Here is a 21,734-nt window from a genome sequence, read left to right on the forward strand (position 1 = left end):
TTAACATAATAAAATTAACAATAACACCACATAAGATTCTGGTTTCACAGGTTATGGATTAATCCATAGTGTAGAACTATACTTAATCCATGTCTGCAAGGCTTGAGACAACACCACAGGTGCACTTAGCAAGGTTAGTAAGCAGTGCAGCTTAGTAGACCTTACCTCCCATTCCTTGACATTGAGGTCAGTGATGGGTTCGTCCTTATCCATTTCTGACACCTCGTTCTTCTTGACAACCATAAACCCAGGCTCTTGTCCCATTCCCCTGACCCCCTCACCATACATGTCAGGGCTCCACTGCATGAAGAATACATACAGGTGATCTGACCTGGGAGTAGAGACACAGGAACAACTGTGAGAGAAGAGGCTTGGTTCCTTTCATAATCTGAGATGTATCTTTCCTGTTATCTAAAATAGCATGAAAGCACCAAAGTACCTGAGTCAACATCTTTACATTGTAACTTTGAAATGATAAAAAAAAAAGGGGTCATACTTAATATGCTGTAATTGTCCATGTTTACCTGAAAAAAAATTAATTTGTGAGTCTGCCATTGAACCCCAAAAAGTTTTGAGAATTACTTTATATTTTATATGTTAAATAATTCTCAAACAGCACTAAGAAGACATGAACAAGGATCTTTTACTCATCTCCTCTCTGCTGTCACTGCTGAACTGTTCATGCTGGGGACACTGTTTATATCTGTTATTAAGTATTCTGCAACACATCACTTTGTGTGTTTCTGGACACCCAACAAATCCAAGCCCCAATATTGTCTCTCCTTTTAGCTCTGTTTTGCTTTCCATCGACGCCTGCTATATTGGCCTCTGAGCTGCTAAATGCTTCACCAAGTTCACCAGCTAGCTGCTAACTCTGTCTGTATGCTGTTTGGTCTCGGGCAGGTAGCTTAGAGAGGATTTATCTGAGGTTGTTTGCTGGAAACAGCTGCGGTGGGAAACGAGGCTGATGAGAACAATGAGCTGAAATATGCTTAAAACACCTCACAGCGCTTTGTCACCTCAAACACATCATATCACACGTAGTCATTTCACCTGCTGTTAATATGAAATACTGATTAGAGCAGATTAAAATTACACATAGCGGATGGTCACTTTCCTTACAACAGGGGAGTCTACTGGAAATGGTAAGAAATGTATCTGTTATCTCCTGTAGCTCTCTAAGATTGTGACTATAACTTTGCCCCTCCCCCTCTCCTGCCGACTAGTCATGAGGCAGAAGAGGAATGTCACCCATGCAAAGAGTTCAGGATTTTATATGATAGTACAGCATCACTCGTGAAGAAGAAACAAATAGGCTGTATCACACACTGCTGTGGCTGGTAGACACGGAGGAGATGTGGCAGACTCTGTAGGTTCAGATGTATTAAGTGTCATAGTTGTATATGGCTCATTCAATAGCTTCCCTTTCCTCCCACACCATTGCCAGGACACTTTAAGACACATCATACGGGTCGCCTACCATCTAGGTCAAGCTATTGAGGGTCTAGCAGTGCCTGAAAAAAGAACTTTGAACCACTGTGTTGTCAGTCCCAACAGATTACGATCACTCCTCCCACACACCTTAGTCTTTATTCCAAAGCCAGGAAAGAAAAGTTGGAAAACAAAAAAAAAAACAAAGAACGAGTAGTAACATGTACAAGCCCTGTCTTTTAATACTAGCTTTAAATCTGCCATGTCCCTGGGCTGTCATCCCCAAGAGCAGCATGCATCACAGCATACTTGTTTTCCAGGTGGGAAATGCTGTCGCTAAGCAACCTGTGGATGAAAACAACAATGTAAGACTTCTGAAGTTCATACTGAATAATGAAGCGAGGGGAATTTCAGTGTCATTACTGCACTCAGGCAGTAAACACTTTGCATAACCAAGAAGCATTTATGGTACCATGGCTACATAAAAAAAAAAGGAAGCGCCTGTTTGTCTGATTTAAATGTGATTAGCAGCCAGAGAGAGAACCATGTGTGTTGCTGCTGTCAAACTATAGACACATGTACTGAAAACAGCGGCGTAAAATAACTGATGAGATTCACCCCTCGAAAGTGTTTCCCTTTTTGTCCCTTTGTCTTGAAAGATACAGAGAAAATAACTTCTCTTAGCTGTAGCCAGAGACCAATGACTGTGCTATTACCAATCAATTTCAGATCTGGCTCAAAGGAAAAGCTTTAGATAAGTGACTCTTCAAATTAAGCTATTAGTCCTACATTAATTAAAAATTAATTCCCTACATAAACACATTACACAACTTGTGTGGAAGCACATATTTCCTTGTAATGCGTCTCCTGCCAGTGTGAAAAGCTTAAATGCAATTATGACGACTGCTGACTTGACAACCGCACATCCACACTGCGTGACGCATCCTGAAGAAACGCATGAACGAGACAAGGCTATTTTCAGCTGATGTGAGACATTACGAATTTCAGTTGCAGGTCAGAAAAAGTTCACGAGCATCTTTGTGGGTGGAACGCATACTGAGGATTCAACATGAGCTTAGGAGAGGCAGCACAGAGAAGCGACTGCAGCAGAACCTCAGTGTAGCATGGGTCGTACGTGTGCCCCAGCAAAGGAATAAAGTGTGCGAGTCTGTTTCCCTGCAGAATGAATGAATAATAAATAATTTTGCTGTCTGGCAGAGGCAGCACAAGGAGATGGGCAGAAGCCGCAGTGGGAGTCAGACCTGACAACGAATGCATATTTGATTGGTTTCAAATATTAAAAGGACTGGAGGTGAGGAGCCTCAGTAACTCAGCTGACTATTGTGGATTCTTAGGATTATATCAGGATCATATGGGTTTATTTCTTCCATTTTGAATACTCTTCCATATAATCAGGTCGAGCACAGGTTTTATGATTTTAAAGTCTGTTATTTAGGATATCACAGGAATGATTTGCTTGTATTAAAATGCATTGTGCCCTGGTTTAGTGGGAGGTGGAGCACAGGTACTAACCTCTCCTGTGGCACAGCAAACCAGTACTCGTGCTTTTTGCCCTGCTGGGCATACTGCTGCATGGACGCGCTGGCGTTGGAAACAAACGTCTTCTTCATAGGTTTCCCCACCCGCAGACACAGGAACTTGTGGGAGCGGTGCTTCCGCCTCTCTGCAGACCCTGTACCTGGCAAAGGAGATAAACACACGGTCACAGAGGCATAAAAACGAGAAACAATATGGTTTAAAAACTCCTAGAATTGTTTGACAGTTCGGGAAATACACTTATTCGCCTTGGTGCTGACCGATGAATCAGACTAAACTCTGTATTCTATTCATAATACTTCCTTTATTCATGTGACCTCGTTTTCTACCCTCTGTTTACTGGCTACATCAGCTGCCATTAGTCATTTTGTGGCAGAAACACCACAGATAATAGAAATAAATTTGATTTGACAGTGGCACTGAGTCCTCTGTCCATGCTACATAATCAATAGCCTTTTACGAGGTCAAAGCCCCAGGAAGCTGAATGAGATCACGTGCCATTCACATTACACTGGCACATACTTTTGGCTCCTGGTCGGATAGCACATAACTGTTAATAATGACGGGCTAAATGATATTTATCTGCTTAGACAACAAAGCTCAGTGGGACGAATTTAATTTTCAGTATGCATTAATTTGGTATTAATGCAGCTTGTTTGTGAAGTTGCTGCTGTTACTTGTGTGGGCTGTGCTAATGTGTGCAGAATAAAGGGCAGCCCTGCTGAGATGCCTGTGAATTAGAACTGCTTTTGCAGTCTAGCTCTCTGCGTGGCAATAATTGCCAGGGAGAAAATGGTAAATCTCTCTCCCACTGTCTCGATCTCTTTCTTCTTGGGGAGAGAGAAAGCTTTTTTGGAATCGCAACTACGTATCCCACTAGAGTAGGATGTATTGACACAAGTGAGTCAGTGAGTGTGACAGACAATAGATAACAAGGCTGACCAGATATTGTTAAAGGATGTTTTTCTCTATTACTGTAACCACTAATTGCATATATTTCATTATTTACTTTGTTATTTCTTACTACAGCATCTAACATCCAGGCAGCACCTGCTTTCCATTTATTTCAATAAACTAAACATCATCTTGTTTAAGGTAAATAATCCATCACAGTGAACGTTCTGCTAACTCTATAAAGTTACAATATCACTGTGTGGTAATTCAGTTAAGAAAAAACTCTTTGCTGGTGTGTTTAATGTGGTTCTTAGTAATGTGATCTGAAAGCCATTAGTACTTAAAAGTGCTACATTCCTCAAAATTAAATTTCAAAGATGTAAATCAAAACAGACACTTTTGGTATTGAACAAGCTGCTGTTGTGCAGGTAGTAATCAAGACAATGATGTAAAATAAAATAAGCTCCCACTTTAAGTTGATTATATATCAAAAGCTGATTTTCAAACCATAAAATGAATGAAAAACAATGGCTGCCTGGGAGGTAATAGATCATTCTAAAACTTATATTATCCATAGCACTTAGCAATTTACCAATTTACCAATTTAATGCTGGATCAAATATCAAACCAAATGTATATACCTGAACAGCATATGGGTTTTAAAAAAGATGTTTCAAACATAATGAAAACTTCTCTCAAGCCTGTGTGGTTTATTATTCAGTCAGGGTTTCGGGCCTTATAAATCTTTCTGTGAATCAGTGAAAACCTGCTCTATAAAAATATATCATACTGGGCACAAACAAAAGTTGGCTAAAGTGGGGGATATGGGAACTGAGAAACAGGCAAGAAAGAGGGATATTTAATTAGAATAAATATTAGTTAAAGATGTGAACACTGTGTTACAAATATGATTATTTTTTTAAAGTATTTTTTAATAATAAAATGTTTAAAAATGTATTGATTAGATTGCCAGTCACTTGGACAAAGTGTGGGAGAAATAATCCTTTATCAGGGCTTATAGCATTTCCGTTCTTTCTTCTTCAATTTGGTGTACTATTTATTTGAAAGGTTGCACATAAATATATTTGAAAGTATATACTGTATATATAATGTGAAAACTTACATTTTTCTTTTGGCTTTGTATATGTGTTACCAGAAGAAGTGTTGTTTTATTTTTGATGTCTGATATCTCATGTGGGATGGACCAAACATTTGGCATGAGCAGAAATAAAGCCAATAAACTGACTGACTAACAACCTGTAAAACATCTATCAATCCTTAAACATATCATGGAAGACATTAGTAAGTTTATTCCATGCTTTGTGCAATTCAGTGTTTGTCTAAATCCACATGAAATCACCACCAGAGGAGGATGTAAAATATAAATAACTCCTCTCTGAATGCTGTTTCAGAAGATGTTTTGATGTCGGGTTTAATCGTCACTGTGTTTCCCCTTTGGGCTCTAGGTGTGTTTGTGACATTGTGGTGTTTGATAGGCTTTAGCTTATCGCCTACAGGAGTGGCCCAGACCACCGGAGTGAGAGATCAAAAAGCTGCATAAAGCCCCTTAAAGCCTGGCCAGCTCCAGCAAGCTGATAACAGCAGAGAGGCTGCCATTTCCCTTCGTCTTTAACTCCAATGACTAGCAACATGGCGGAGTGGAAAGGGAAAGGTTATCACAAAACAACACAAGACAAGTGATCCTGTAGCAGCTTTATGATACTCCTCAGAAGAATATGGATGTAGAGTTGCAGCTAAAAGAGAACGTGAGGCTGGATTCATCACCTGAAATGTCCTACATGTGTAATTGTAATATATATGATTTCTAACTTTTACGAAGTAAGTGTGTTTACCCTCTGCAGAGTTCTTTTGTGTCTCCTCTACATTTTCCTCCTTGCCTTGTTGCATAGTGTCCGTTTTGAAGACGTCTGTCCCCTCGTCGACATCCCCTCGTGGACTGGCTGAGACCGTGGTGGTGTCTGTGGCACCAGGGGTGGCTGAACTTTGGGACCCCGGGCGAGAGGAGCTGCTGCTGGGACCCTGGGCCTGGCTAGTGCTGCTGCTGGTGGTAGTGGGTGTGCTTGGTGGCTTCTCTACACTGTGCTGCTTGGATCCCATGGGGGACTGGCTATTATTTTCTGTGGCAGTGTCTCGTGGATTGTCCTCTGCTTTCGCCGCGGGGGTCACCTCCGGCTGGCTGACTGAGCCGTGGGCACTGCCTGCGGCCTGCGAGCCGGTGCCGGTGGCTTCCACCTGGGTAACGGTTCGCACAGATTCTGTGGAAGCGCCAGAGGACTTGTCCAGGTGGAGGTCCTCATTAGACGCCTGCTCCTCCTCCCGGATGGGGGACAGGTCAGACTCAGTGAAGACGTCTTCGGAGATGGAGCCCTCGGTGCTGCGTGGGACCGTGCTGCCGCTGTCATTGGCCCCTGGCTCCCTCAGGCGATGCTCTGGGTCCTTCTGCTGGGAGGGGTGTCTCTCAGCTGGCAGAGGCTCCAGGTCACTGGAAATATGAAAAGAGCGGCAGTAAGACACATGCAACTTCTCTTCATGAATACCATGTAGGTGTACCGACTGATATGGGGATTCAAATTTTAAGCACTTTAAGCCGATTTTCCATTTGGCCATTTAGAGTTTAGTTGTTATTATTAATGCTGTCCTGTAAAAACAGTGGTACAACTCCTCCGGCTCTGGAGGAGCTGTTCATGTCTGAGAGAACAACCCTGATCAGCTTGAGGTTTCAAATCTTTTACAGAAAGGCTGACTTACACACTGGGTTCACAGAGCTTGAAAGAAACGTTTAATGAAAGACAGTAGTTGCATTATTGGAAATGTAGGAAGTAGTTTATTTGGACCTTGACCCAGTTTGAACCGCTAACTCAGGCTATTTGTGATGCACAAACCAAGAAGATTTAGTATCTGAATGAGAAATTAAATAAGTGCAAATCAATTATTTCAGTCACATTAAATTAACCAAATAATACAAAACACAAAAACATCATTATTTAACAAATTCAAATGCAATTAAAATGATTAAACATGAGAATTCCACACAACTGTCTACTGTCTCAACAGTCTATTATGGTGGAAACACATTAGTAGAGACCACACATGTCGGGCATTTAAAACAAAACTTAACTTATTCATGTGTCAGCAAAAACAAATGAATTTATCTTGGAAATAAAATACAATGGCTGCCTTCATCTCCTGACAACAGAATCATTTCTCTCTGGTTTTGATTCAGAAATATGAGCAGATCAAGTGGTTTGATGCCAAATCAGTTTTTCATGGGAGGGGTAAACACCTTTTAACCTCCCAATCCTATTACAAAATTCTGTGTACTATGCAACACTACACAATTATCCCGACTACATGAAAATTCAGCGCAGGTCCAGCCACTGAAAACACCTGCATGGACAGACATGATGTGCCCAGAATACATAAATACAGCCTCATTAGCTGCATTACATGCATTTCCGGTCAATGGTTTATTCTATTTCCATCAAATTCTTAACAAATTATGAAATTCTTGTTCTTGAAAAACTCGCAAGCAAACAGACAAAGCACTGGCAAATAACCGCCACACTGCACAGAATCAAATCCTGCAGGCACTTGTTGCTCAGCTGTGTGTTCAGACAGACAGACGGACACAGAGAAAGAGAGAGAGAGAGAGAGAGAGAGAGAGAGAGAGAGAGAGAGAGAGAGAAAGAGCGAGAGAGAAAGAGAGCGAGAGCGAGGAGACAGAGCAGACAAAGACAATGGATCACAGCTGAGAAAACATCTGGGCCTGGCACAAAAAAACAGTCATTTGCCAGCACAATAACTGCTCCACGGGCAATACTCAACCAGCTAAATACAGCTCTGCCCAGACCCTGCTACCAACTGAAGACACAGAAAGAAAAAATGACTCCACAGGGTTCCTAGTGATACACCATATTTGTCCTTGCATAAATTTGGCTTCAACAGCACAAAAACAAAGTTAAAAAAACAAAACAAACAAAAAAAAAAAAAAAAAAAAAAAAAAAAAAAAAACTCAGACAAATCTGTGGGAGGAAACACAAGTGAATCCTCTGAAGTGGCTGCTTCCTACTGAATAAAGACGTGAGCAATCAGAACGTAGGAGGGTGAAGGCATACTTCATTAACCTTGGTGTAATTGCCGTGTGCTTTTTATTTTGGTGTGTGTGTTTGTGTATGTGGGTCTTGGGGGGGGTTGAAGTGTTAGTTGGTTACTGATGCAATCTGATCATGGGTGCAGCAGAGAAGGTTGGTGCATTCCTGAGAGGGCAGGAGTGGGAGAATGATTATAGAGGAAGATGTTTAATGTTGAACTATATGAATAAGAATGTATGTAGGAGTAAATCAGAGTTAGAGGTCAGTGTTGGCTTTTATAGCTGCATATACTTTAAATAATTACATGTGTAGTCTAAAAGAAGTCTTCGTCTACTACTACAGAACTTGCACATACGGTATATCTGTGCTTTCTCTTACTCTGGGACGGCCTCTCTGATCTTGGGGTCGGTGATCTCCTTGTAGATTGCAGCAGACTGCACTTCCTCCAGAGGACACATGATGCCATACTCCTCACACCCATGGGCCTGAACCAAGGGGTCCATCCGGTGAGGGTCAAACATGATGTTGTTGGGTGTCACCAGCAACACCCCGCTCACCGCACCCTGACAACAACAACAACAACAACAACACAGGAAATGCATTAGGGAGAATGAGATCAATCGCTACTTTTAATGGATAAATGAAATAAAATAACAATAAATAAAATAAGAGCTTAGCATCTAGGATAATCAAAAGCACCTCTGTCAAACAACTGGAGGCCAAATCCATTTGCAACCACAAATGTCCTAAATCAAGTAGAAGTTATTGACTGGCAGCGCTGACCACTTCAGTGCTTTCATTTGGTACCTGGGAGTGAATCAGCAGTGGTTCAATACCATGGATCTGTGTGTGTGTGTGTGTGTGTGTGCGCGCGTGTGTGTCTGACAGCAGGACAGCTGCCTGGATATAGCAGTGTGCTGGTGAAGACACAGATATCAGACCATCCTGCCTGATCTGAATAACACCAGAACACAGTACACAGTTTTTTAATTGACTATTGATGTTGTTTCTGGTAAAAAAAAAAAAAAAAAAAAAAAAAAAAAAAAAATGCAAATCAGAACGTAATTCCTGAAACCAAGGTAAGCACTGGCACCATCCGATTTATCATGAGATCAAACTTTTACAAGGAAAGCACTGTAATAAGACTTAAACACAGCGTTTGACCTTTTAAGATGTTAACTTTAGAAAACTCAGTTGACAACACCTTAAGGAGTCAAATGTTTATACAACTCGAGCCAATAACAACTGTCTGCTGTCCTCATCACACATCCCCCTACACCTCACCCTGTTTCGTTTCTGAGAATAAACCAAAAAAGAAAAAGAATATTACGTTTTTGCAATAGCAAAAAAATGACAGTGATCATCATAGATGGCACTGCACTGTAAACACATAATGTGGAATTTTTGATATTTATTCTCCCTGTATTACTGTGGAATCTATTGTTGTCACTTCGAAACACTGATTATAGAATAAAAAGCATTTGATATTTACATGGTTGATACTGCAGAAAAAAGGGAAAAAAAACAAAAAAAAGAGTTTTACTGAGGTTAAACATCACTATATAACTAACAGTAAAATCTTTATGGTGGCTTACGAACATTTCTGGCCACCGTCTTTGTTTTGATTAGGAAAAAGAAACACAACTTTTTATTTGGCAGTGAAAGAATTTTGGTTTAAGTCTTTAAGGATTCTTGAAATACATTACATACAGGGTAGCACATGATTAGCTCAGTGACTCAGATGTAGTGGTAATACATGAGGGGCATAAACTGGGGCTAGATTAACCGTAGTTTTGCTGTCGGTGCTTTCATCTGTTGAACTGGTCAATGTGTGACATGACCAGTACTGGGTAGAGTTTTTACCTTTCCATCAGTGATGTACTTGCAGTTGATCTTGAGGAACTTCTCTGTGAGGGCCTCTTCCTCCTCGGAGGTGGATGACACCACTCTGGACTGGCGCAGGGCCGAGAACACTGGAGGGTGAACGGCTTCTGGTTTTGGGGGGCCATCAGAGTCCTGGAGGTAGAGTGGGTGCGGTTGTGGACATTGGTGAAATTAGGGGAGGGTGGGACAGAGACAACTTTTGTTAGCATACTTTTATACTGGGCTACTGTGGTTTGTCTTTTGTCGCAATAAACAACAATGATCAGGAGTTCAGTGAAATGAAGTGATGAATCCTAAAAATATACACGATGTGCTCCACTCATTCTGCTGCCTATAAACCAATATCTACACGGATGCATGACGTCTGCATCTCTGAATAGCATTCAACCAAACAGACAATAATAAGCGCTGTCGAACAGGCAGAGCTTGGTTCGCTTGGTGATGCATGGTGTAACTAAATTGTGTCTCATTTCATCAAACTAATGTGTTTGAGTCTCTAAATGTATTATCTATATATAAACAGATATTTTTTGCACAGCGGGGCAATCAGGTTAAAACGGAACCCAATGATGAGCCAAATGAATACGCCTCCTGTGTGCCTGAGCTTCACAGTGGTAATTAGGTGAAAAACATTCATATAAGACTGAAGCTTTAATTATTGTGCTTTCGTGCACAACTCAATGCCTAGTTAGTGTTATTTCATTAGAGACTAACATGCCCTTGAGTTGAGGCTGATTTAAAAAAAACTTTTGAATGGGCGGGTCAGACTGGGGCACAGTTTCAAAGGAATTCAACCACAAATAGACATATTGGAAAAATATGAAAAAAAGTGTTACGATGCAAATTTAAAGCCTGGTTCTTTGCAATTATAAAGTATACATTATTAATAGTTACATTATTCATAGAGTGCAATAAATGTATGCCAGAGAAACAACTTAAAATATTCTAATGTGAAAGAATATCAATAAATAACTCCAAATTGCTTAGAGCAGTTAACAGATTATGAGACAATGGGCCCCTGGACACAGACATGGTAATGTTTTGTGTCTCTTGTTGTTGTTTTGCATCCCATAGTAGTCACTTTTCATCTCTTTGAAGTCATTTTGTATCATTTTGTATCTGTTATCATTTTGTGTCTCTTTGTAGCTGTTTAGCATCACTTCCTGGTTCTTTTGCGTTGCATTCAGGCACCCTGGGCCTGTACGCAGTGGAGCCATTCAGTAATCCATCCATAATACTAACAAGCCAACTACCTATGACCTTCTGATCAGATTCCACGGTTGTCACCCATCTAGCCCCTCCCCTGCCGTCAGTGATATTGTGCACAAAACTTGACTTCACCCATTATGTGTTTCAGCAGAGGCGGTTTGTGCACTAACACAAATCTATCAGATTGTGTGAGAGTGCATGGGTGTATTCTTTATATACAAGGAGTATAAAACCAGTTGTATGTGCATTGGCATGTAAAGTGGACTCATCAAGTGAGAGAGAGCAGAGAAAGACATCAAAAAGCCATATATATTCCTACATATACAAGTATACTTTATTTTCTCCCAGTTATATTGAGCACAGAGGGCTGTAAAACATGGCTCGTTTAATAAAGAGTCAATGACTGTAATGATAACTTGCAGAACTGCTAAACAATGTTATTAAGAAGCATTTAGATGTTCAGATACAATGCTTATTAAAAAATTGTAATAATTACCTCATGATTACACTTATTTTTCTACAGTCTGCCAGATGCTGCATAGCCAAGAAGGAATCTAAATTAAGTCTCAAGCAAGTTGTTCTATTTCATACTGACACAAACACCATAAAGCAATTGTGTTTCTGCTTCTTCATTTATGCTGTGGTAACTAATGTGGTAACAGCAATCTACCACAGATGGTGTGTGTGCTGGGCTGGAAACACGAGGTGTGGTGGGGTTGGTGTTTCTTTCAGTGGCCTGTTGCCATGCGATGGCTGAGCCATGGGGACAGACTGACTCAGACTGACTCTGAATAACTGTCCACATGGACAGCTTTCTGACCGGGGGGACATTTTGTAGGACTGTTGGTCTGACTGACTGAACAATGCTCTGCAGGATGGACTGTGTCTGTGACACTGAATGATTGCTGGAGGAGACAAAGGATGGGAAGATGAGAAGAAGTGAGGAATAGGAGAAACAGGAATGAGGAAAAAGGAGTGGAAACTGCAGCAAAAGCAACTAAAAAGGGAAAATCTTATGTAAAGAAATAAAAAGATGAGGAGATAAAGAAAGCTAAAGGCAATGAAAGAGAGAGACTGGTGTGAGGACAGAGAACAAAAGGGAAAAGGAGGACAGAGAGGAGTGTGTGGGAGTTATCATTAAGGGGGATTTTGACTGGGGGGGGGTGTCAAGAGCCAATGGAGAAGCTAAGTGAAGAGCTGTGAAGAGCTACTGTAGCAGTGACGAGCTTAGAGAAGAGAGAAGAGAGCTCAAGCCCAGAACAACTGTCTGCTGTCCTCCTGACACCCACCCCTACACCTCCCCCTCTCCGTCTCCCAGCACAGTCGACAAACAGCCCGCAGCTACTGACCCACACCGACACAAGCAGCCCAGACACTGGCAGCCAGGGAAGGCTGAGGGGGCCGGCCAATCTGTTACAGCCAAAACAAGCCTCTCTGAGAAAGGAGAGGAGAAAAATACACAAGTTAGATAAGGGGGAGAGGGATTAGAGCTGAAAATAAAGCTTCAAGAGCGACTAAAAAAGCCTGTTTTCTGATCTGAGAGAGCATCTACTGTTGATGAATTTAAGATCAGAGGCCGAGCTGTTGAGGGGTTGAGGGTTAGGGTTGACTGTGTGTAGGAATTTAACCAGCTCATCATCCACTTAAACTGAACATATCTCACCTACACAACTGCACTTCATCACTCTACTTCCTGGCAAGTCACTTCCCAGTGACTCATTCAGGCCAGCCTTCCTGCACCGAGGTTAAATATGAAAAGGGCAGCTTTAACTCAAAAAAATAAAAGTTAACACTGACTAGAACACATCTGGCAACAGGAACACGCATGTGGAGCACACACCTGGCCTGTAATGAACAGCTACGGATGTCAAAACATGTCCACCCTCACAGAAATGCATAACAAACACAGTCTTACATTCCCTGTCATTAGATCTGGCACATTTGAGAAAGGGGTGTTATGTGTTGGTAACAAAATAACACCCATCACACGTCCCACACAGTCCACATGAGAGAGCACTGAGACGACTGCGGAGACACACTTGGTGTCCATCAGCTGAGAGCTGTTGCTCTTCAGGCAAAACAAGGTGAGATGTAAAGATTTCTTTTGGTAGTTTGCCAAATGTTGACATGCACAACAAAGTTATACTAAAGCTTATGAATTTGCACATTATGTTTGTGTGTGTGGGCTGATAACTTTCTGAAACCAGTTAATACAGGATAGTGAAAAGAAGTTGGTCTGTTGAACTGGCTGCCGATGGTGACATATTGTCGAAAGACGACAATCTGTCCTTTTATTTTGGCTTTAATGTGAAAGTTTTATTAACTAGTTGAAATAAAACTTGGCTCACTGTCTCAATAGTTCACCAGGGGCTAGAAAGATAGACTTTGACTGTGGCTTAGATAGAACAAATAGTCAGACTTCAGACAGACATTGCACAAAGCAGTTTAGTTTTAGACTTCTATCTTAAACCAGACTGTGGTACAATGAATTCTAGGTAAATTAAGACTTATCAAAATAAAAAGAAAGAAGGCCGACTGAGGAACTGTCCGCTCAGCTCCCTTTACCCCAACACAAAAAGTTTGTCTTTTGGAAGACTTCAACAGTTCCACGGATGTTCTACTGGGGAAATTCAGTGAAGAGTGAAACAATAAAAATAAATAAATACTAAAAACAAAGAAAAATCTGATTTGTTCCCTAAAAAACTCCTTCTTTTTGCTCACTCCATTACAATGTTGACAAACCACAAATTATGAGCCATGTTTTCTTGTTTTTAGTTGTTGGGTGCTACTGGTTAGCGCAGGTGTCATTGATTGTTATGGTAACATGGGTCTTAGGCCTGAGTTAGCCTGGGGGTAAGGTGTTTAATGTCGTTGGCTAAAAATGAGTCAGTCTTTAATTTTGTGAAATTATTTTTTTACTTGCATTAGACTGAGCTATGTGCAAAATTAAGACTGAACCAACACTACAGACCAGTCTAAAATGACTCAGTGATGACTTGGTGATTCCTATGTATATTCTTCATTTCCACCCAAGGCATGATCTATTCTATTTACAGAATAAATCTTTAGAGAGATTTAGAGAGATGTATAAAAAACTTGGTGCCTGGGTGCTACAAAATCCAGTCATGTTTTACACAACTCCTCTTTCTTCCCTGTTGTTCCTCCCCGACTGAGCCTTGCTGCCACTTACTGCTTGTGCTGCTCTCTCGCTCCAACACCCCCACCTCCACCTGCCTGGTTTCTTATACACAATACTTGCAATAGCACCCCTTGCTTTGTAAATTAATTTCCCAATAACATACTGCATATCCTTGTTGGTTCACTGCACTGCAGGTTGTGTTAATAGTTTTACCTTCATGACTCAAGTGTCTGAGTGAATTTTTAGTGGCTCTATGAGGCTGTACTTATGTACTGTGATGCTTTGAGCTAAATGCTAATGTCAACAATCACAATGCTAACATGTTGATATATAGCAGGTATACATTTTACCATGTTCATCAGCTTTCCTTTATCTTATCACTTCGCTTATCGCATTGTGCAATGATTCGCTGACATGAAACTGGAAGAAGCTGTCCAAGATGGTGGACCTTATACCGTTTATGCTTGTGCATATGAGCCTCACATAGTTTAATGATGCAGATCGCAGTGACAACAACGTTGTTGTCAGAAATTCCCGATATCTCACCACTTGGAATTAACCCCAGATTCAATGTCATGTCGGAATGATCTGAAAATTTTGTTTCTGACTTGAAAAATCCACATGAACGCCTCTTCAAGTCAGAAGAACAACTCGGAAAGTCTCTGAAACATGACTTGCTGAGTTGTGACGTGATATACGCAGATACATGGCAGATGAAAGTAAATGTTTGGTTAATGGTGATAAACTTCACATCTTGCATATTATTATTGTTTTGCTGACATTTGATTTATAACATGGTATTAGGTTGTAACTGTTATTTGCTGTTCACAAAGACTAATCAAGGCTTCTTAGAAAAGTTAGTCATTAGCAGTAACCTTGATAATAAGTGACACAAATACTGGAAACAGCGATCAATGTGTCGTTTTAAATACAGCACATCTTATTTGTAGCGTCCTTGTTGCTTCTACATTCCCACTTGAAGCATAAACATAAACACATCAACGTTGGAAGAACAACTTCCCATCTCGGGAAATGGGACCATCCGAGGAGCATGTGAATGCAGAATAAGAGTTAACTCGTGGGATCAATACAGTTTAAGGCTATGAAAGTTAGGACAGCATCATCCTGCCATAGCCACTTCATATTTTTCATGTGAATATTGCTTTTCTGGACTTCTGCTTTCTTTGCACTATTAATATCCTCTAATATATGACCAGTGTTTGTTCTGCTCTGGCCTCCAAAGGATCCCATATTTTCTCAGCTGGTGCTGGATGATACTAAACATGCCTGTGTCTTTATTACACCAAATATTAACCTTCAACTGTACACTTGCTCACACTGTAAAACCACACAGGTGAGGTCAGGTCAGGTCAAGGGCGAGATAACAGACAGCTGTCGCAGAAATGAAAAACGGTGAGTAACTGAGACTACGTCACTGAAAAGTCCTATACCGAAGACAAACAGACTTTATTTGACCTCATCCTGGGTGAGCCACGACTTGCCAGTGTCCCAAAGAGACCAGATTCCAGTCAGAGTCTTGAAAACAGGATTTTTTTTCAGCGTGTGTAACATCAAAAGGAGAGAAAGAGCATAGTGCAGCATAGTGGAATGACTGGTGCACTGAAATCCAAAGATGAAAGAGCTGCTGTGTTGGCCTCAGACTGTGAGTAACTGCTGAGGGGAGGGGGAGGGGGGTGAGGAGGAAGGTAGGTTGGAAGAGTATTGAAATAGATTGTACGGGAAGAGAAGCGCTGAGGTGAGAAAAGTAGAGGGAGGGGTGCTGGGCAAAATAAGGCCTGATGTGGCCACCTCGAGGCTTGTCCCTCAGCATCACAGTAATCCACTGTAGAGAAAGCTGACACTGATGCTGGGGACGGGAGATGGGTGTAACAGTGTTAGATGACAGCTGTGGTGGGGCTACAGAAATCAATATCCTTTTAGTTTCCAACCAATATATATCTCTCCTCTCACCCTCTGTTAAACGTAGAGAAGAAAAAATCTAGAAAGCAGCTGTGGTTCCTGTAAAATATGGCTGTGTCCAGGCTATAGGACAAAGTGATATATTGTAAATATGACAGGTAATATATCAATAAAAGTCATTTTGTAGTAGTCAATATAAATGAAAAAGGTTCTCAAAACATATGATATTTCTTTAAAAATTCTGGTAAAATTCCTCTTGAATGACATGTTGCTTCTATGTAATAATAAAGATTTCAAAGATGAAGTCTGCAGGTGCCACCCAGCTTTGACCTTGACAGTGACACATGGTGCAATCAAAAGTCGATCCACAGCTCCACCTTGTGGGCACGGTTGCGTTCTGCAAGAGGGAGCACACAATGGTTGTGATTCATCAAACGTCTGAGGCCAGAAGTCTTCAAGACACATTCTGTGCCGTTGTTCCTATCACCCAAAATCACAACCCAGAGTCACGCCGTCAACCTGACGAGCTGACCACGAAATTCGCACCAAAATACGGTAACGTTTGGTAATTGCAGGATTTTAGGAGATGAAACCTGTTCACCTGTGTGAGATCTTCACAAATGTGGCGCCAGATATATACCTAACCTAAGCTGGATCTACTTCCTCCGCTACTTATTTTAGCTCTCACCCCAGTGGAAGGGAGGAAGGAAGGAAGGAAGGAGAGAGGCAAAAGAGGTGCCAAAAGAGGAAGAGACATAGAAGGTCACAGTAGTAGCTGTGCCACCACGGTGAGTAATTGTGTGTGTGTGTGTGTGTGTGTGTGTGTATCAGTATAAGCACGAGAAAGGTCTGGATAGGACAAAGAGGACGCGTCTGCCCACACAGATGACCAGAGAGCAAGCACGCCAGCGAGACGGCGGCTGCCAAATAATCCAACGACAGCAAGACCGCCAGCCGGAAAGTCAGCCAGCTACCCATGCACTATGCACACACACACACACAATCTCACACACACAGACACACAGACACAGACACAGACACACACACACACACAGAGTTAGAAAGCCAGCCAACAATCCATGCCTGCAAGATGTGTTACTTTTTGCTGCCAATACCAGCAGGCTAGCAGGCAGAGGGAGTGCATGAAGACACTTCAGAGCTGCCTTTAAGGCCTTTAGCTCTATCACAGAAGCCCTGAACAATGTAAATGGATGAAAGAAAAACTTTTACCTTGCTAACTGTAGCATAAATAGTGTTGTATAACAAGTGCATTAAAGTATATGATGGATTTATATTTTGCAGGAGATTCTCTATAGATTTTTTTTTGACACTTCTTTCAAATAAACCCTTCCCCCTGCTTTCTGAAAATGGAAAAATTTAAGGGTGTTTACTGTATTTAGTAGGAGATATACACACACTTCATAAATGCTAGACTTAATCCAATTTAATGTGTTACATGAGTTAAACTGTTGCAGAAGTAAACTCCACAGCAACTTCTTGGAGGTGTCTGCACAAAGTGATAAATGTGTTTCAGCCACAGGGACTTTAAAGCAACAATATGTAACTTTTGAAAGAAGAAATAACACACACTTCCTCTCACAAATGAAAAATTTAGCTATTTAGCTATACTCAATTTAATAAAGTCAGTGGTTTTGCTGCTACAACCTCACTTGGTCGGGTATGACCGGTAGCTTATGGTGGCTAATGTTAACTAGTGTTAGCAAGATGAGCAAGGCATTGTTCTGTGACCAGCATTACTGAGTTAGTTCATTGACTTCATGGGTGTTCTCTAGATGTGCCGCTACTTTTTAGCATTTGCCATTAGGGCTGAAATTTTTTTTTTCTCCATTTTTGATTCATCTCATCACTATTTTTTTAGTCTAATCTATGATTGTTTGGTCTATTAAAAAACATGTGCATTACACTTATAAAGTCCTTGGTGACATCATCAAATTTCTTGTTTTGTCCAAAAAACATTTAATTTATATTGATATAAAACAGAAAAACAGCACTACACTGGAGAAGCTGGAACCACAGAATGTTCTGCGTTTTTACTTAAAAAATTAATTCAACGATTTTAATTATCAAAAAACTAATTTTTTGTTGTTCAACTTATCAATTAAACAACTGATTGCTGTCTTTACTTTTACCCTGTTACTTCTACTTGTGGCCCTGGTCTGCAAAAGTGACATGGAATAGCTTCAATACATAACTTTATTTCCCGTTATAAGCTGGTTGACTAATGGGAGGGAAGGTGGATGGTACACAGCCAAAGATGATGATATGTCAGAGACACTAACCACCTCAAAGTGATTCTCTGATTAGAGCAAAGACTTTTCAGCAAAGAACTTTTTACTATAACACTAGAAAACACCCGAACAGTTTGGTATTGGCTACATGAATTGTTGGGCACCCTCCAGCTTGACAGAATCAGGAGGATTTTAGGGAAACACTCACCATGTTTATTATGTATTTTTGAGGGTTCATCATGTACAAGCTTTCTTTTATGGAATACAACTGTGCGAGTGTTAACACAGCTTCAATAAAAATACATATGATTTCAGTTTTGATGTAAATTAATAAAAATAACACTCTGAAGTGAAAAACCTCTGTTTTGTTAAATGGCCTTGAAGGTCTAATAGGCTGTTTAAACATCTGGTGCTACAGATTTGACTCTTTTTATATCCAAAACTAAAAGAGAAGCATCTGAAAGTAGTTTTCTTTAGAGCACTCATCTTGATCAGGGTTATACTAGCTATTTGCTGCTTGCACTGCAATTACTATACACCTCCCAGAGCCATTTATTTGGATAATATCCTCACAGAGTCGAGCGTGCCGCGCACCAAAATAGGCTTGTAATTAAAAAGATGCTGGGGAATCTGGACAAAAAATAAAAGCAGAAGCAGAGCGAGTTATTAAGGTCCTTCCTGTGGTTTAAAAATCAAACAGCACCTGGATGCTGCCTAATTCTATATAACTACCAACTAAAACCCTCAAAAAAGGAGAGAGAGACAGGAGTGTGCAGGCAAGCACACACTAACATGCACAGATGACAGATACAGACACACTTTCACACGCACAAACACAGTCTCTCTCTCACACACACACACACACACACACACACACACAGTTTACACACAGTTTACACATCGGGTGAGGTAATGTTCCCTCCCGTCTGCCCTCCAAGCACACTTCCTCTGCCTGGAATAATTGCTGCCTGGCTGCTTGTCTGGGAGAGCACACAGCTCCGTTCATTAGTTGCTCTAAATATCAGACACGGCATCACTTTTAAAGGCTTAATTTCTCTGCAGTCACAGCCCCTCTCTCTGATCCTCCCCCGTCGAGAGCCACAGAATATGCTCCTGTTCTCACAGGCATGACCTAAATAGATAAGTAGTAAATGAACAGGGCCCTTTCTTTTTGGGAAGCATGGAGAAATTAACGGATGGAGATTAGAGCAGACGAGAGGGAGAACGCTTGTGGTGGGAGGGAGTCTAAACTCAAGTGGAGTGGCAGTGAAGAGTGATGGCAGTGGAGATGGCAGTATCCATTTTCTTACAAAGGCGGCAAAACAAGACGACTGTTTCCATGGTGACCAGCAAACAGTCATATTTCTTAAGGGAGCACTGCGGTGCTTAATGATTGGCTCATTCAGATGCTGGAGACAAAGCACCTGAGGGAGATGGCTCATACTGCTGGTCTTAGAGGTGTGAGGACAGGATGCGCACTGGACCAGACTGGAGGTCAGACACAAACTACATGCAGCCAACCTCCAGCTGGTCTCTGTTTCTCACGCTACACTAGCATCACTAGATGTGATGTACATATGGCCAAATATCAGTTCAGGAAAAGATGAGACTGAAATGAAAGGGTTATGACATAGATTTTTGCTCACGTATTTTCTGTATGAATATATCGTCAATTAAACTGGAGGTGGTCAGAAATACAGGCCACATGTAAATGCCATGTGTTTCTATCTTCTTATACAGAAACTACAATAATGTATCAAACCAAAAGCGCCATCAGCAGCTTGGATGGTAATTAAGTAACCAGTTTATCTAATGGCCTCTTTAACACATGCACTTTCCTTTGTACATGCTCTCACAATTTTACAGCTTCACGTTTGAAAAGGACCACAAGCTGTTTTTCCATAAAAGTCACTCTGGCAATCTGCTTCTCCCTCTATAGGTCAAATGTGAATACAAGATCAGTCTTATTAATGGATACGGCACATACAAGGTTATAGTCCATGTAGGACAACCAGTATTATTCTACATGGTCAGAAACCCTCTGTTATTTATCGAGGTTGGTTGTTAGACAGTAGATCTTGTGAGTGAACAACAGAACTGCTCAATCTGGGAGAAACACTTAAATACAAAATGCTCTCAGAACAAGTTTGTCAGGTTAGTTGTGTTGTGTTCAAACCCTAGAGCAGGTGTTGGAAATATATCTATGCACATCAAAACGACAAATAACCGACAAAGTTCTAACTTGTATGTATAAGCTTTTCATCCTAGATCTAATATATATGTATGTATGTATGTAATTCATTTTGTCCCTGTTTGACTTGGGGCGACTTTATTGACAAAAACACAGATACAACACCAGAGTTTGCTGACCATATAATGACACCTTGTCTGCTGCACTTTGCTGTCTTTCCATCAAAGACTACAGTAAAAAAAAGGACTTTGATTTTATTGTGTCGTTGACATTTTTGTAGTTGTGTGTGATTTAATGTTCTTCACCTGAACTAAAGCTAGCATTCACAGTCTCACAAGAACTACCTCAATCTCACAACAAACAACAGAGAAGACAGTCACTGTTAAAAAGTAACACTTATGTCCTTGTGCCCGACTACATGTGCATGCTTATCACTTCCTGTCCCATCCTTGGAAAATACAAGGCAGGTTTCATTAGCAGGTCTTTCTGTCTTTTCTGTCCTTGACAGCATGACACTTCATCGTGGATGTTCATGTTATGGCTGACAATGAACAGAGCTATAAAACATGAGCTATGAACGCTGGTTGAAGGATAAGTCAGTATGGTGTTGTGTATACAGTGGTGACAGGGAGGCACAGGCTATATTCCTGTTGGTGTGGTTCTGTGAGTGTGTGTGTGTGTGTGTGTGTGTGAGTGGGTGTGTGTGTGTGTGTGTGTGAGAGACACTGTGTATGGTGAGCAGGGTCTAAATGTTCTAGTTGAGCATCATCATGTGTCTGCTTGTCTTGACTTCCTCAAATGAATTTGAGGAAGTGACCCTGCACAAACAATTAAAATGCCTCTGCTGCCTGGATGATTACCTTGCCTAACATTAGTTGGATGATAACACAGTGTAGTAAGTACGAGGCTATTCCAACAGTGTAGCTTTCCAGAAAACAGCACAATAGTTAGGTTAATCTACTTTGACATTTTCTGAGTGTGTGTGTGATTGTGCGTCATGATCGTGGTCAACATACCGTCACCTTCTCTAAATCAGCTTCTGAGGAGGTGGGAGACAGGGGGCTGATGGGACTGAGGGAAGGGGAGCTTCCGACACTGGAGACGTACTCGGGATCAGGAACGTACAGAACCTGCAAACACAATCCATG

General features: G+C 41.1%; 1 protein-coding gene across 4 annotated transcripts in view; it reads right to left on the minus strand.

Moving 5' to 3' along the window:
- The window catches only part of oxr1 (oxidation resistance 1), a 66,428-nt gene that overhangs the window by 10,748 nt on the left and 33,946 nt on the right, over positions 1–21,734 (minus strand). For 2 of the 4 annotated variants that reach the window (XM_022753286.1, XM_022753283.1), the window contains exons 4-9: positions 21,603–21,716; positions 9,858–10,010; positions 8,373–8,557; positions 5,736–6,385; positions 2,965–3,130; positions 166–331 (exon numbers count right to left, since the gene is read on the minus strand). In XM_022753286.1, the coding sequence (XP_022609007.1) occupies positions 166–331; positions 2,965–3,130; positions 5,736–6,385; positions 8,373–8,557; positions 9,858–10,010; positions 21,603–21,716 (1,434 nt within the window). The remainder of the gene's footprint in view (positions 1–165; positions 332–2,964; positions 3,131–5,735; positions 6,386–8,372; positions 8,558–9,857; positions 10,011–21,602; positions 21,717–21,734) is intronic. The other 2 variants (XM_022753285.1, XM_022753284.1) reach the window with 2 other exon arrangements.

Source organism: Seriola dumerili, unplaced genomic scaffold, assembly GCF_002260705.1.
Source record: "Seriola dumerili isolate Sdu_G_001 unplaced genomic scaffold, Sdu_1.0 BDQW01000191.1, whole genome shotgun sequence".
NCBI lineage: Eukaryota > Metazoa > Chordata > Actinopteri > Carangiformes > Carangidae > Seriola > Seriola dumerili.